Consider the following 14,415-nt stretch of genomic DNA (forward strand, 5'->3'; position numbering starts at 1 on the left):
ATGAATTAATTTCTGGTGCTGTGTGCAATGAAAGAATTATCCTAATGGATATAAAAGCACTTTGCAAACCAGAAAGCACTTTGAGAAATTCATTTTTTTCTAAATGAAACAAGCATCAGCCACTGCCGTTTATGGAAAATTGAGGTTAATTCACATCAGCAAGAGAAAGCTGAGGACTTGTTTATGGCTGTGTTTCTGATTAACACAGCACTTGATATTAGAAAATAAACTCTTGACGTTCCTGCAAGTGGACCACAAAATACCTGTTGTTGCAGGGCCCTGGACAGAAGAAAAGTTAAGACGGAAAGGAGCCCAGGACGCGGAAGTGCTAGGAAAGGCCTAGCAGAATAAGGGGAGCTGCAGCAGAGCCGAGCCGCGGGTGAGCACGCGCTGCGGGCACCCAAGTGCAAGTTCAGATGCTCGCAACTATCAGGAAGCTGCGACTGCGCGCCCATGTTCATTCAGGCCCCGGCGTTCGGGGGGCCCCCTCAAAAAGAGGGAGCTCCACCTTTGCCTAACGCTTTGGGAGCGCGGGGCGGCGCGGGGCGGCGCTACAGCCCCAAGGCCCCGGGGCGGGGCGGGCACGTGGTGCGCGGCCCCGGCGATAAAGAGCGCGGTTGGGAGCGCGGCGCGGAGCGGCGGAGGTGGACCAGCGGCGTCTGGGTGAGCGCGGCAACGCAGGCGTGGACTGACGGACGGATGGAGACTGACCGACAGCCAGGGAACGGGGGTAGAGGGCCGGGGCACTGGACTCGGCGGTGGGCGAGGCGCTGACGGCCGGACGCAAAGGGCAAGACAGGGGAGCTGGGAAATGGAGCCTGAGGAAGTGTGAACGCGATACTTTCCCGGCCCGGGCGAGTGTCTGTACGGGCGGGGTGGAGGGACCCACTCCCCTGGATTCTGTCCAGACCACAGAGCCGGGCCCTAAGGATCCTTTTTTCAAAATGATCAGAGGCAGCCACTGGGGGGAAGAGAGTTTAGTGATTAAGTGTGATACAATCCCTTCATTTGATGCGAAATTGTATTTCTGCATTTTTGTTTGTTTGTTTAGGTTCTCTATTTGTTTCTTCCTTTCCAAGTATTAATATTTCTCTCTCGAGTGATTCCTCATGCCCAGAGCTGCATCCTCCTCCTCCACCTTCCCCAGAGATTTTTTTTTTTTTAACTTTTCCCTTTTAAGAGAATTTGACTTGGGCAATCTGAATTCTTTGCACTAAAGGTTCTTGTCTGTGGATAAAGGTGTAAGATTTCGAGAGTAATAGGCCCTGCCCAAGTGTTTCAGTAGTAACATTCTAAATTCACATTAAGCCTTAGGCTGGAGAACATTCTATTTGTGGGTTTTTTTGTTGTCGTTTTTGTTTTTTGCGGTACGCGGGCCTCTCACTGTTGCGGCCTTTCCCATTGCGGAGCACAGGCTCTGGACGCGCGCGCAGGCCCAGCGGCCATGACTCACGGGCCCAGCCGCTCCGGGGCATGTGGGATCTTCCCGGACCTGCGCAAGAACCCGAACCCGTGTCACCTGCATCGGCAGGCGGACTCTCAACCACTGCGCCACCAGGGAAGCCCTCTATTTGTTTTTGATACAAACTATGACGAATTTGAAAGCATAACATTACCCAGTTTTTATTTAAAACTCGAATTTACAAAATCTGGACCATTCTCAGTTACGGTTGTTGTGATTTTTTACCCCATCTCTTCCTGTAGCAGTTTCACAGTTTACAAAGCCAGCAGTCTTTGCTCGTTTACTTGGTGTATTGCTCTGTGCAAAGACAGATTTTTGAAGCTGTTCTTGCCCCCTGATGGCTTACACTCTAGACGGACGAGCCAAAACTACCTTGCTAATATCTCTTATGTAAAGTTTTTAATGAAAAGCAAATGTTTGAGGGAATTCTGAAGAGTAAGAAGTTATTTTCATTTAGGGCCTCGGAGAATGTTCTCTAGTTTTTAAGGTGAGTTCTGAAAGTTGGTTATACTGAGGGAGCTGAAGTGGGAGATGTTGCCATTCCGGGTGGGAGAGCCGGACAAGCCAGCACAAGGTAGGTAGCAGTGGAGACCAACTGGGCTAGTGCGCTTCAGGTGTGAAGACATCTGTATGGAGACCCAGACCATGGAATTTGGTATTTGTCCTGTGGAAGCCAGGAAGAAGTTAACTGGCCTTTTTCCGGCAGGGCAAAAGCAAGATCAGAAATGTCTGAGCTACTGGGCGGTTACTCTGGCAGCCTGACTATTTTGAAGCAGAGAGTTGAGATTAGGACAGTGACTCCCAGGCCCCATAGCTTTAACCAATCAAACTGTATTTAAGTGCACTTAATTTGAGATATATGGATATCTATATCTATCTATCTATCTGCCAGTCCAAGCTTTTGACCATCCTAAGAATATCCTTGTAACTGCTCTAAATATGAAAGAAATGCAGCCAAAAGCACAAGAATATGGAAATCTAGGGTGTACAGCCTAGTACTTTTCAATTTAGGAGACTTTTAATGTGGAACCTAGCTCTCTGGACTCTTATCACTTGAACTTTCTTGAGTCCCTACGGGCCCCTTGGACATGGAGTTGTGCCCAATGGTCTAGATAAGAGGTAACAAAGGGTAAGTTAGGAGAGGGGCAGTAAGGCAGGAGAGAAGGATTGCAGGGAAAGAAGATAACAGTTGGAACTGAAATGACTTAGACTCTGAATAGAAAAGAGTAGCCAGGGTTGGGGAGGGGGGTACCAGTGGAGCTGAGATGACAGGAAAGAGTGTGCTGATAAAGGAATGCTACTTGCTAATGTCCTGTGGTCAGCAGACAAGACTTCGTGGAGGGGACTGAACCTGTACTTACTATGTGCCTGGCACTGCTACTAATCATTCTACAAGAATTAAGTACTTTAATTCTCTCAACAACCCTGTGAAATATGATGCTTGTTATCCCCATTTACAGAAGGGGAAACTGAAGCACAGAGAGGTTAAATAACAGTCCCAAAGTCACCCAGCTGGTAAGTGATGGAGCCAGGATATAGGCCCAGGAAGTCTGTCTCCAGAGCTGGTGCTCTAACCCCTCTACTGTAAGGAGCAAAGGAAGAAATTGTTTAGAAGACCAGGTGGCAGGTTCGCTTTGGGCTCTCGAGTTGAGGTGCATGCAGGAAGGCCAAGGGAAGATGCGCAGCGGGCACAACATCAACCTCATTTGATGCTCAGACCTTCCTCTGGGGTAGACTGGGCCTGTGTTATTGGCCTTGCATTTTCCCCATGGGCCAGGTGATTACATTTCTCTTCCAAAACTTCCAACAGGAGTTAGTCTCATCTTCGAACTAGGAAAAGTCAGAGAAACCCTAGTATCCTATATATCTGTTAAGGTTCCCTTTTATTGCCCTTCAGTACAGAGCAAAGCTACTTGAAGGATTTGGGCTTAATTTCAGGAGCAAGCCTCACCAGGGATGTATCTGTTTATAAGGGGAGGTATCATCGTTGGCCTTTCACAAAAGCAAGAAGTTTTGCCACACTGTACCCTTTCATGTTTTTGTCCTTGTTCTGCCCTGTTTCTAGCTTCAAGGGTTCACCTGAGCCAGGACTCTTGGGAGATACAGAAAAAGTAGAAGGAATGATCTCTACTCTGGAAGTTTATACTCCTATTTGGGGAGATGAGATTAACAGTTATAAAGAACAAACAAAATGAGATAGTTCATAATTATTACATTATGTGGGTAAGATGTAAGTTGCTAGTGGGCATTTGTGTTTTTAAATGTGCCAGGGACCTCAGAACTATAATATACCCTCTCTTGTATTTTCTCTAAGCCAAACATCTTTTGTACAATTGTCACCAAATACTGTCTGATTATATTTTATTTTCTTCTTCAATTGTTAGACTTTGCATTTGTGGCTTCGAATTTTCATGTCCTACAGCTCAAAAAACAACAATTCTTCTATAACTAGTTAAGTGGCAGAGCTGTGGGTTGAACCAGGCAGTCTACCTATGGAATGCAGGCTATTAACCAGGATGCTCTGTTGCCTCTCATTGCCTGTTGTGGGCAACTTCTTGGCTTTTTTTACGCTGGTTGTGGACAGGTACACTCTCTGCCAGGTGGTGAGGGATGCTTTTGCCTCAAATGAGTGTTGCCAGGTTCACTGTCTCAGAAGCGATCTCCCCATCTGTGGAAGTCGTCATCAAGCTACAATCTGAACACCTCATTCAATCACCCATATATTCATCACTTTTTAATTGAACATGAGATTTCCAGCAAACCACTCCGTGCAGAGGAAACAAAGGCAAATGAAATCTGTTTCCTGTCCTGGGGGAGCTTGGTCTAGTGGGAGAGAGGTGAATAAATGTTTGTGATGCGATTTACTAGAGCTAGGAAAAAACAGGGAAAAACTGGTCAAAACCAGCATATGAAAGGATAGTTAGGTAAATCTGCAGATAGTCTTGTAGATCACACTGAAGCCTTAAGACTTAAGTACTGATTTTAGGGGAGATTCTTGCTTAACAGTATGAAGGTATAGAAAGAGATAAGAATGTCTCTTTTCTCCTGACCATATTTCAACTTGAGCAATAAGTAATTTTGTATATGTTCGACCTCGCTGAGTTAGGTTCATATTCTTTCTTCTGCTGTTATTCACCCCTGCTCTCTGAGGTTTCAGGTTGCCTCAGTCATCCATATAGATAAAACAGGAGGCCTTTCCAATGGTATTTTCCCAGAACATTGCTCTCTTCTTGTCTCCAAATCTCCTGTCTTTAAAATATAGTTTCCTTCTCTATAAAATGAAGCTGTCACATTTTACATTCTTCTCATTTGCTCTGTGTGTTTGTATACTTGTAAGCATTTTTCACAGTTCGAAACTTTGTGGGAACAGACTTTGCCCCGGAGTTTTATCATTAATTGACATTCCTAGAAGAAGGAGAGGAATTACGCTGTATGTTTTCCAGACTTTTTCAGCAGCTCAATGGCCTCCCCGAAGAAGAAACTTCAAGGTCTTGTTGCTGCGACCATCACGCCAATGACTGAGCATGGGTAACTATGATTTGGGACTAAAGGGATCTCCCTCCACCCCAATGGTCAGAAGGTCTCTATAGCAGCGGTCGATTAGACTCTGCAGCTTCTGCCCCTGCACTGTCTCTGACCCCAAGTCAGACAAGAGGTCTCTATATCACAAACAGTGCAGAAGGAGACGAGGTAAGATACGGCAGCTTGCCTTCCTCCCAGTGTCTGTAGCCCCACAAAGCAAATTCTTGCATTTCAGCAGAGCCCTGGCCTTCCCAAATAAGGCCAGTGGAGTTGGGTGAGGAGAATCTCATTTTAGCAGGATTTGATATCAAGTTCTGGCCTCTAGATCCTGTCTCTAGACTGTCCGTGGACGTGATGAAATTGTCCTACCGTGAGGAAAGTGGGGAAGGTAGCTGCCAGACGGCCCCCTTAGGCATGTCCTACAGTCACATTTCAACATTGGTTAAATGTTTGGGAGCTTGCAAGAGGGCGGTAACAGCAGATGATTGCTGAGAAATTGTTACCCAAGCAAGCATTTTCCAGTGAATATTATGGCGGTCCCTTTGCTGGTACTAGCAGTTAGTGGTCATGTGCCCCGGGCGTCCATGAGCAATATATAACTACCCCCTGGACATTGCCATTAATAAGTTGGGGATTCATCCAGCATCTGGATCTAAGTGTTTTAACCTGTTAGAGGAGTCAGTTTGCCAAAACAGTCAGAATTCTGGCTTCTTCAAGCTTCTCCTTTCTTCCTCTATAAAACTTAAATGTAGTCATACCTACATCATGGAGTTGTGAATATTAAAATGGGATGATCCATATAGTAGTGTTTAGCACGGGGGCAGTATGTGCTTAGGTCAGTAAGTTTGAATTGCTATTGTGGCATAAGAAGTAAACAGAAGATGAGGTATTTAAGGTATCTTTAAGGCTTTTACATTTTTGGTCTTCTGTTACTGAATTTTGTAAACCTTAACCCTACCCCTTTAAAGTAGATGAAATTTCTTATGACTTTTACCATTCTCATTCAAAGTTGACCATATCACAGTTTTCCTTGAGATCATTGGAGTTCAAGACTTCTGGCTTCTAAGATTCTTGAAAAATCACGTCTTTACTCGGTCTAAATAAAATTCTTGCTGAGATGGCATGTAAATCATTCAATGGTTAATAGCATTTTTTTTTTTCTGTTGCTTCTCCATTTCCACAAGCCCTGAGAAAGACTAAAGTCAGCTCCTCCTCAATGTGTCAGCCACTTGTTGGGCAGATAAAACAGAAGGCATGTGATTGTATGAGCAGACAGGATTTACTTCCTGTTATGGAGTAAGATCCTGTTTGCAAGCTCAAAACACTACATCTGATTGATGCTACTTTAACCGTTTTAATCAGACCCCTCTTAGCCTAGAAGTGGCTTATTCTAAGTCTTGTTTGTTCATCTGGGACCTGCGGAGTGTCACTGTGCTTTCTCTATCCTGCCATTTTTCTGGGACACCAGGACCCACACGTATTAGATATAACTAAAATGACTCTGCTTTTCCGGATCCTTCTCTGTTTGCCAAATACCTCTGGCCCTGTTGCCTCCATTACACAATTTCCTCTTTCTTCATGAATTCTCTTCTCTTCTAGGACCCTCACTTTCCTAAGGTGTGAAATAAAAATAAAAATGCATTTTTTTTAATAAGGGCCTTGTAAGAATTTAAATTAAATCAAAATGTGTGTCAGTACATGGCACATAGTAGACATGTAAGTTTTGTTAGTTCCCTTTTCTCTCCATCTTTCTGCTCCATCCAAACATTCCTATAGGTATGAAGCAGGTTTGCAGCACCCACCAATAGCAGGTAGCCATTAGCCCACTTGCCCACAAGGGAATCTGCATTTCTGACATGTTTCTAAGAGACAGGACAGAAAGAAGAGCCACATGGAATCTAACACCTGGAAATTCTGCCTGGGGACCAGCCATCATAGGAGTTTTCCTAACCTGGCTCTTAGAGTAAACCATGGCCTCCGTAATTCAGAATGGCTGAACATTTTTTCTTCATAATTCTAATGATTCAACTCTGAATATAAGTTGATGTCCTAGAGTGGGAAAGTTGTCAGCAAAAACATGGTTAAAAAGATTTTAGTTAGAGTGTCTGGGTTCTTGACCCCCAGCTTTGATACCACTAGCTGTCTGACCCTGGGGAGCTCTTGTCAACTTGTAAATTTCTCTCATTTTTTATGAAGAGACAGAGTTCAACCACATTATCTCTAAGGCCCATTCAAATGCTAAGAGTCTGAAGTCCTCTGATGGTAAATATTATTAGGGATATTGTGGTGATCTCCATTAAGTAAGAATGCCTGAGTACCTGCAACTCCAATCTATCCTCCACACTGTAGTCCAGTCCTCATAAATAAACCTAATCATTTGTTAGATTTACTCTTTAAGAGTCTGAATTCCCTTTTGTCTAAGCCTTGCTACTCGTACAGACCATGGACCATTAGCTCCAGCATCACGTAGGAACTTGCTAGAAATGCAGAAACTCAGGCACTGCTACATACCACTGAACCAGAACCTGCATTTTAACGGTGTCCCTGGATGATTCTTTAGCACATAAAAGTCTGGGATGAACTGGTCTGAAGGTTAAAGCCCAGGAGCCTGGGCTGACATAGGAAGTCCTTTACAGTCTACATCTCCTGCCACGTTTCTGTTTCCCCAAACACCTCATCCCCTTTCTTCCCTCTGTGCCTTTACACATTGTTTCCTCTGCCTTTTTCTACCGTCACCCTCTCCATTCTCTGCTCCAATTGAATACATCTATTCATCCGTCAAAACCACCCTCTGGTGATTCTTCCCCATTTTCCATAGAAAGCATTATAGAGTCCTTCCTCTGTGGTCCCACAGTATCCTGTGCCTACCTTTTCACATTACATCACAATTATTTATGAGAGTTATTACAATAACTGTTTGTTACATGCCTGTCTCTCCCAACAGGCTATGAGCTGCTTAACCTTATGCAGGTATTTATTGGGTACCAGACCATCCACAGGGACTGAGCACGTATCTTATTTATCTTTGTATCTTCAGCATCTAGCACGGTGTGTGGTAAATTTGGTTATTTCATGAGTGAAAAATTTTGTTATTTCATGGGGAAAGGAAGCTAATACTGATTGGCTAAAGATTATGTGTCAGTCTTCATGCTGGGCATTTTAATGGACATATTCCACTTAAATCTTGACAGCAACTCAGTGAGAGAGAGCTGTTATCTCTACTTTTGCAGTTGATGAAACCAAGATCCTAAAGATTAACACATAGCTGGAAAGGAAGGTCTATCCCATCCCAACTCACATCTTTCTCTACACTAGAGTGAAAGACTTGCTTTCCTTAGTTGTTTCAAGAAATCACTTTCCTTTGGGTACATTCACAGTCGTTAGAACAGAAAGTCCATTTCAGATTGGCCAAAATGTCTAGAAAAAAGTTGTGTTTTCTCCCTCAAATGCCCTTGACTTCACCATGGGAATCTTCACAACACCCTCTAGTAACAACAGACCTGTTACCCAACCACTCAGAAAGGGCCTGGCCTGCTGGATGTGGAGTTGTATAGATTATTGTCTTTGGAACTATTCTGGGAGACTAAATGACCCAGATTTCCAGAACAGAATGTTTTCTACCTCTGGCAAGGTGGGGTAGGTATAGTCCCTGCATGCTTCTCTGCCAAAGGAATTTTGAAGTAACCAAGTAGTTATTTTGCCAGAAAGGGCACATAACTTCCATCTGATTTTGAATGGTGAACTATACATATAATAGCCAAAGAGATAGAACATCAGATTTTCTGATATGCATGCCAGCTCATGCCAGTTATGAAAAGAACCTGGCCTGTTGATGCGTGTTCTCAAATAAAGTGAAAGTCTTTCACCGTGTGTGATGCACCGGGAGAAGAAATGTACAGCAGTAGGGATCTTTCTCTGAAAAGCTGCTTCAGAAAAATTCTATTATCCATGTACGCTAAGAGATATAATCTACATGCAGTTTCACAATTCACCTGCTCTAGGCCTCGATTTGTGGCAAAAATCATTTGATAAACGTTCCCCCCTCTTACATAGTTTGGAAGTAAACTAAATGTCCAAGAATAGAGGCTTAGCTAAATTAATTATGTTCTTCCATACAATGAAATTCTGTGCAGCCAGTATAGTAACAATATCTGAGAATGTGGGAAAATATCCAATTTGGAATGCTAAGTGAAAACAATATTACAGTACTATGTACAATATGACTACATTTATTTAAGAAAATACTATATTGTGTATTTGTGAATAGAAAAATATCAAACTAATGAGAGTCATAATCTCTAGGGAGATCCTGAGTGGTTTTTTTTTTTCTCTTTTATTGTGTGTACTTTCTAAAATATATAGCTTCTGTAATATGAAAAAAGATAAGTACTTTTATTTTTAAAAAATCGTGGTCCTAAGACAAAGAATCTGAACCAATGAAAACTGAAATTAAGACATTACATTGGAGTTAAGTATGATGGTCCCGTAGTTAAGACTTCCCTGATGGGCCCGTAGTTGACTTTGCGCTTCCAAGGCAGGGGGCGCAGGTTCAATCCCTGGTGGGGGAACTAAGATCCCATATACCATGCGGCATGGCCAAAGAAGAAGAACAACAAAAAACTAAAGCGTTAAAAATCTGCTCACGTTTACAAAACAAAATGTATGAGAATGTCTACAGCAAGCATGGAGTTTGGTTCTGGGCCACTCTCCCCACAGGTGCTAAGAGGTGTTTGTAGCGCTCACGAAGGAAGAGATGAGGCAGTGGAAAGCCAGTGGAGCCTTTCCAAGTGAACTGGCCTATGCCATCTCTCACCTTCCAGGAGCAACAAGCCCCAAACGGCCAGCTAGTGGGGAGAATAATTACCCAATCTCATTCTTTCCACTCTCTGTGGTGACTGCCCAATAACTGGTTCAGTGCCTGCAAGAATGAACATAAACCCAGGCACCCTAGGGAGGTAGCGTAGGGTGGGAAAATAGGGAAGGGAGCAAAGTCCCCAGAGAGAATTAGCATCCTCTTGCCACCCTAGCCCTGCTGTTTGGGGTGCCTTTGTGACAAATATGGTAACACTTCTGGGTGATTTCCCTGGGCCCATTTGTGACTGGAGCCCTGAGCATCTTCTGTCAAGGGCTGCAAACCTCGCACCTACAGTCAGGCAGGTATCTGAAATCCCTGAGGTGACCCGGGGGGCTTCTGTGCCTCCAAAGCAGACAGCCACTGCTCTTCCCAGCCAGTTGGTGCTGTATGGAAATGCGGGCCTGGCCTTGTTAGATCATCGGGTTTTCTTTTTTTTATTATCTAAGTTACAGGTGTACAACATAGTGATTCACAGTTTTTAAAGGTTATACTCCATTTATAGTTATTATAAAATATTGGCTATATTCCCCTTGTACAATGTATCCATATAGCTTATTTTATACCTAATAGTTTGTACCTCTTAACCCCCTAACCCTAAATTGCCCCTCTCCCCTTCCCTCTTCCAACCGGTAACCACTAGTTTGTTTTCTGTATCTGCGAGTATTCTTTTTTTTTGGTTATATTCACTAGTTTGTTATATTTTTTAGATTCCACATGTAAGTGCTATCATACAGTATTTGTCTTTCTCTGCCTGACTTATTTCACTTAGCGTAATGCCCTCCAAGTCCATCTGTGTTGCTGCAAATGGCAACATTTCGTTCTTTTTTATGGCTGAGTGGTATTCCGTTGTATATATATCACATCTTCTTTATCCATTCATCTGTTAATGGACACAGCTTGCTTCCGTATCTTGGCAATTGTAAATAATGCTGCTATGAACATTAGGGTGCATGCATCTTTTCAAATTAGTGTTTTTGTCTTTTTCAGGTATATACCCAGGAGTGGAATTGCTAGGTCATATGGTAGTTTTATTTTTAGTTTTTTTGAGAAACCCCATACTGTTTTCCATAGTGGATGCACGAATTTACATTCCCACCAACAGTGTACAAGGGTTCCTTTTTCTCCACGTCCTTGCCAACACTTATGTTCTTATTGATGATAGCCATTCTGACAGGTGTGAGGTGATATCTCATTGTGGTTTTGATTTGCATTTCCCTTGTCTGGCTTTTCAAACAAAGGTTTTTTTTTTTTTAACATGAAAAGAAATGTTAACGTTGTGAAAGTCAAACAAAACACATTTAGGAGCCATCCCTTTTCAACCTCTGATCTCTGTAAGGAGATTTGGTAGTTCCAAAAGACCATAAGTCCAAGGACATTGTGGGGGGCTCTGCCACTGCCCCAGAATTCCAGCATTAGTGCCACTCCTAAAGGCTAGGGACATTTTATAAGAAAAAGCAAACTGCTTTCTTGAAGGAATAGATGATGTATCACCCATTAGCACCCCTAACCTGAGTGGAATTATTGTAGCTGTCATCCAGCAAGGCCTAAAGGAGTGGAGGAGAGGGGGGTGAGTGTAGACAAAAGCACTGCTACACTGACGCCATAAAATAGCGTGGAGTTCTCTGAGGAAGGAGAAGGAGCTGGAGGGTTCACATGCTGGCCTAGATCTGCCTGAGGGTGTGGCCAGCTCTCTAGAAGGAGGACACCAGAGTAGGGCCAGACAAATAGCAGCTCTCAATACAGTCAGAGGGAAAGAGGATCATAGGATTTCACCCTATTTATTCCAGATCCACCTTGTCCTTGAAGTCTCCTTCCCAGCCTCCCTAAGTGGAATTATCAGTCCCCTGCTGAACCTCTATACTTTCTAACCAGTCACAGCCTTTGTCTTATTTTTCTCAATATTTTAGTTATTTATATATGCTATTTTCTTTGCTCAGTTAATATGGTAGTGAAATGTAAACACAACCTGCCAGTGTGGAGATAATCTGCTTTTAAAGCAGAGATTATGGGTGTTTCATCATCATTGTAAATTCCTGCATCACGGCTCCTTCACTAGCCTTTGTTGAGTGTCTGTGCTGTGCCAGGTGCAGATGAGAGATTGTAAGGTATAAAAGGCACAGTTCTTACCTTCAGGAAGTTCTTGCTCCAGACTGGAGGGTGGGCATAAACAGTTTACAAAGTGATGTTCATGATAATAGAGATATTAACTTTGCTGAGGGTGTGAGGAATTTGTCACTGAGGAATAATAACAGCAATAATGATTGAGCCTTTAACTGAAGCCAGGTGCAGTGCTGAGCACTTGTGCTGGACTGGCCGATAGAGTGCCACTTGGTAGTCCTTGCTGAGTTTAGAGTACACTTTGGGGATATACACATGCACCCCAAAAGACTAAATGTCTTCCTTAAGGACTTCTTTAAATGGAAACAAGCTCTCTAGCTTCCCTTTCCAAATAAGAAAACATTAGATTAAAGCAAAAGAAAGCACATCAAAGTGAGTACGGTGCCTACCAGGCCTCAATCATCTGGAGCTCTGCAGGCTCCTCCTTGCTGAAGAGGCCAGGCCTGCTCTCAGTGTCTCAGTATGTGGCCAGGGTGGGACTGGGGAGGTGTCAAGACTTCAGTGAAAGTGTGCAGGAGCCACTGCGTTTGAATCTGCGACTCCAACACAAGCTATTGCCCAGACGCTTTATTTCCAGTTTCCAATCTGCGATTGGGAAGTTCCTTGCATGAGTAGATGGACATCATTGGTCAAAACCAAAGTTAGTGTCACACAAACAAAGCCCCAGCGAATCGTTCCTGCATCTCAGGGCTTGTTCCAAGCGGGGAAGAGCTGATGGAAGCAGCGAGGGGCTAGTGTGGTGTAAAGGTGTGCCTCCAAGTGGTCAGAAATATCTGAGGCAGAGAGACTTCAAGAAGTTGAGCGGCTCAAGCTGACCTAAATGAAGGTCCTGAGGTGGATTGTCTAGGCAGCTAACTCCCCCATCTTGGAGTCTTACTCAGTGAGACTGATAAGCGAAGATTCGGCATTTGAGCAAGTGGGACAGGGAGGGGCAGTGTTATGATATTTTAGGCATGAGCCATTATGGAGAGAGTTTGCTCCCCTTGCAGGCCTTTTAACTACATTAAAACCTACTTCTTCCCAAGTGGCAGCTTGGACTAGTTGTCTTTTGAGTGTTGTGGGCAGTGGTTGCCTATCCATTCTTTGTTTTTATCTCTATTGTTCCTATTCCCTTTGACATATACAGTTTGATGTCTTTGTTTTCTATATGCATCAGATATTTTGGTTCCATTTTGTTTTTTAAGGAATACAATAAGTAAAGATGAAAAGAATGTTAATAAGGTTAAAATTACATTAGGATTCTCTGGCCCCGCTGACTAAAATGCAAAAGTACTAGCCAGCTAGTACTGAGTGTTCTTGGCAACCACGCATTCTGCAACATGTAACACACTTGCCCCACCATTTTCCTTTGTATTTTCCTTCTCCATCCTCCGTCCTCCCCACCTGTATTTTTTTTTAATAAATTTTTTTAAAAATCTATTTATTTTTGCCTGCATTGAGCCTTCGTTGCTGTGTGCAGGCTTTCTCTAGGTGCGGCGAGCGGGGGCTGCTCTTCGTTGCGGTGCACGGGCTTCTCATTGCAGTGGCTTCTCTTTTTGTAGAGCACGGGCTCTAGGCGCGCGGGCTTCAGTAGTCGTGGCTCGCGGGCTCTAGCGCGCAGGCTCAGTAGTTGTGGCACACAGACTTAGTGGCTTCGCGGCATGTGGGATCTTCCTGCACCAGGGATCGAACCTGTGTCCCCTGCATTGGCAGGCGGATTCTTAACCACAGCGCCACCAGGGAAGTCCCCCCACCTGTATTTTGATTGAGAACAGGTCACTTTATCTGATCTGTGAGTCAGTTTCTAGATTTTTAAACTCAATATGATTTTAAGCATCAGATCTTTGCAAGGTCAGTACTCTTCAAACGGCACAGTGCATGCAGATCACGTGGATATCTTGTTACAGTGCAGATTCTGACCAGGAGAACTGTGTGCGGCCTGGGACTCTTCATTTCCAACAAATTCCCCCAGTTGCTGATACTGCTGTTCCGCAGATAACACTTTGAAAGGCAAAGTGATGACAAAGTTCCTTTTCAACTATTATCCCCCTTCAGTTTAACACTAACACATATAAATGGCTTTAAGCCTTCATTTATTGTGAGAAATATTAAGTGCTAAAATTCTTAAATTACTAAGTTTGAATTTTCTTATTTTGTAAGCCTAAGAAATGATTGCTTCTCGCCACATGGAAAATGTTAAGTTCTTGTTTAACCATGCCCTCAACCATCACTCTGCCCCCAAAGGGCAAAAGATAATTACTTTTTAAGTATTACTTGTGATGAAGTTTAAACATAAAACCTTTGTGGATAACTAATAGTGCTTTTCTCACATAAGTGAGGCACATAGGGCTGAGTAGAGAAACCACCAGACTCAAGGGAAGAAAAAAACCCAAGCATTATTCAGAGCAGGCTAATAATTTCAGACTGGTTAGGTGGATTTGAATAACTATTAACACGAGAGAGCAGTTTATAATTGTGG

The 14,415-nt window shown here is 43.4% G+C and overlaps 1 protein-coding gene across 1 annotated transcript in view; it reads left to right on the top strand.

Annotated features, from left to right (window-relative positions):
• Positions 1 to 453: 453 nt before the first annotated feature.
• NPL (N-acetylneuraminate pyruvate lyase) overlaps positions 454 to 14,415 on the top strand; it is a gene marked incomplete at its 5' end in the record, with an annotated part of 38,098 nt that continues 24,136 nt past the window's right edge. The window contains one exon of the mRNA XM_082652240.1: positions 454 to 663. Coding sequence (XP_082508366.1) covers positions 454 to 663 — 210 coding nt within the window. The remainder of the gene's footprint in view (positions 664 to 14,415) is intronic.

Source organism: Grampus griseus (genome assembly GCF_964374135.1).
Source record: "Grampus griseus genome assembly, chromosome: 1".
Classification (NCBI taxonomy): Eukaryota; Metazoa; Chordata; class Mammalia; order Artiodactyla; family Delphinidae; genus Grampus; species Grampus griseus.